The 2,327-nt window shown below is 48.0% G+C and overlaps 1 protein-coding gene across 1 annotated transcript in view; it reads left to right on the top strand.

Moving 5' to 3' along the window:
• Nucleotides 1–893: 893 nt before the first annotated feature.
• rffl (ring finger and FYVE-like domain containing E3 ubiquitin protein ligase) overlaps nucleotides 894–2,327 on the top strand; it is a gene marked incomplete at its 5' end in the record, with an annotated part of 3,909 nt that continues 2,475 nt past the window's right edge. Inside the window, 4 exon segments of the mRNA XM_014032627.1 lie at nucleotides 894–1,121; nucleotides 1,332–1,536; nucleotides 1,707–1,730; nucleotides 1,809–2,004. Coding sequence (XP_013888081.1) covers nucleotides 894–1,121; nucleotides 1,332–1,536; nucleotides 1,707–1,730; nucleotides 1,809–2,002 — 651 coding nt within the window.

Genomic DNA, 2,327 nt, shown 5'->3' with positions numbered 1-2,327 from the left:
CTTGTTTTTTAGACCTTTTTTATCTGACCAGGTTTATCTGACCTGTTTTATCTGACCTGTTTTATCTGACTTGTTTTTTAGACCTTTTTTATCTGACCTGGTTTATCTGACCTGTTTTATCTGACATTTTTAGACCTTTTTTATCTGACCTGTTTTATCTGACCTGTTTTTATCTGACTTGTTTTTTAGACCTTTTTTATATGACCTGGTTAATCTGACCTGTTTTATCTGACCTGTTTTATCTGACCTGTTTTATCAGACCTGTTTTATCTGACCTGTTTTATCTGACCTGTTTTATCTGACCTGTTTTTATCTGACTTGTTTTTTAGACCTTTTTTATCTGACCTGTTTTATCTGACCTGTTTTATCTGACCTGTTCTGTTCAGGTTCTTTGACTTGTGTTTAACGTTTTAAATGCTCTGACACCAGTGATTTATTGGTCCTGCTGCACCTTTATACCACATTGAAACAGAGCGGTTAACAATAAAAGTTAATGGACCCAAAAGTGATCCTTGAGGCACTCCTTCAGTTGTTTTGAGTGAGGAGGAGGGTAGACCTTGAACTTGATTTGAAGTTTGGACAGTTTAGGAGTGAACTGTCAGTTGTTACCATGTGTCCACTGTTCATTCTCCTCCAGTTCAAATGATACAAACTGTGAATTAATGTTTCTTGTTTAATAATTGATGCTGAGCTTTACTGTAGTGATGATTGATCTATGGGGTCTTTGGTCAATATAACACCAACCAGAACAGCTTCATTAATTAGTTTACCTGAGTGAGTTCGTTAAGGAGTTTGTTTTGAAAAAACACACTCTTCACTGGTTCAGTGCTAGTCTGAGGGGGTCTCTGGTGGTACCCCCAGCCCCAGTTAAACCTGCGCTTCCTGTTCCTCAGGAGGAGCTGGTGGAGCTAATCATGAGTCAGCATTCCTCACCTTCCAGTAGCTCCGCCCCCAACACACCCAACGTTGACCTGCCCACGGTGACCCCTGACCCAACACCACGCATTTCTGAGCCTCCTGTCATCACGCCAATCTCTGACCCGCCCACTCCAGAACCAGAAGTCCCGCCCCCAACCCAGGAAACCCTACAGCCTGAGCTGGACCAACAGGATGAAGACCAGGTAAGACCTGGTCAGGTTTCTTTTCCCCCGAAGGATCATGGTCCTGTAGTCTCTGATAAGCAGGAAAAACATGATGCTGACTCAGCGTTCACTCTGTGGTCTTCCTGTTTAGAATAGTGATTTATTCTCTCGTCACTCAAAGCTTCAGGCTCAATGTGGTAAAAAGATGATTGACATATTTTGACTCAGTGTTTCCTCCTCCCGGTTCAGATCTGGGACCCTGAGGAGGCCCCGGTCTCGGGCCGCCGGGCCTCGCTGTCGGACCTGAACCATGTGGACGACATCGAGGCGCTCAGCGTTCGGCAGCTGAAGGAAATCCTGGCCCGGAACTTCGTCAACTACAAAGGCTGCTGTGAGAAGTGGGAGCTGATGGAGAGAGTGACCCGGCTGTACCAGGACCAGCAGAACCTGCTGGGTGAGTACAGTTCTGAACCGTCCGGAGGACTGACTATCAGCAGCCGTTCACCTGCTCAGSTGTTAACGTTTGGATCAGTAAAGACAGACTTTTAACAACCTGTAGGACTGATGGTTCTGATCCAGAGCCCGGTGCTGGAGTCTGATCCAAACCTTTGTTTTCTGTTTCAGCTGCCAACTCTGTGAACACCACAGGTGAGTGGTTTCTGTCCCCTCAGTCAGGCTGAGGTGAGACTTCCTGTCACTTCCTGATGTTGTCCTCGTCCYCCGCAGATGATGACGGTTCTGGCAGAGGGACGTCGGGTCCAGAGGACAACCTGTGTAAGATCTGCATGGACTCGCCCATCGACTGCGTCCTGCTGGAGTGTGGACACATGGTCACCTGCACCAAGTGTGGCAAGAGGATGAACGAGTGTCCCATCTGCCGGCAGTACGTGATCCGGGCCGTGCACGTCTTCAGGTCCTGAAGGTATGTGAGCCCCTGAGACCCCCGATCCCCATGAGGCCCCTGAGCCTCCCGAGACCCCTGAGCATCCTGAGCCTCCTTAGCATCCCAAGCTTCCTGAGCCTCCCGAGACCCCTGAGACCCCAAGCCCCACGTTCCCCTGATCCCCTGAGCCCCCCGAGCCTCCTGACCCTCCCGTGCCCCCAACCCCCCTGAGGCTCTTTTAGATATTGCTGCTTTAAACAGGTTTAATTTGTTACTTTGAACATTTGATATGTTTATTTACTTTACTGTGAATAAATAAAAATTTAATTGGGTGAACCGGTTTGACTCTGGTTTGACTCTGG

The sequence above is a fragment of the Austrofundulus limnaeus genome, unplaced genomic scaffold, assembly GCF_001266775.1.
Source record: "Austrofundulus limnaeus strain Quisiro unplaced genomic scaffold, Austrofundulus_limnaeus-1.0 Scaffold1497, whole genome shotgun sequence".
Taxonomy (NCBI): Eukaryota; Metazoa; Chordata; class Actinopteri; order Cyprinodontiformes; family Rivulidae; genus Austrofundulus; species Austrofundulus limnaeus.
This window is presented reverse-complemented; position numbering and strand designations above follow the sequence as displayed.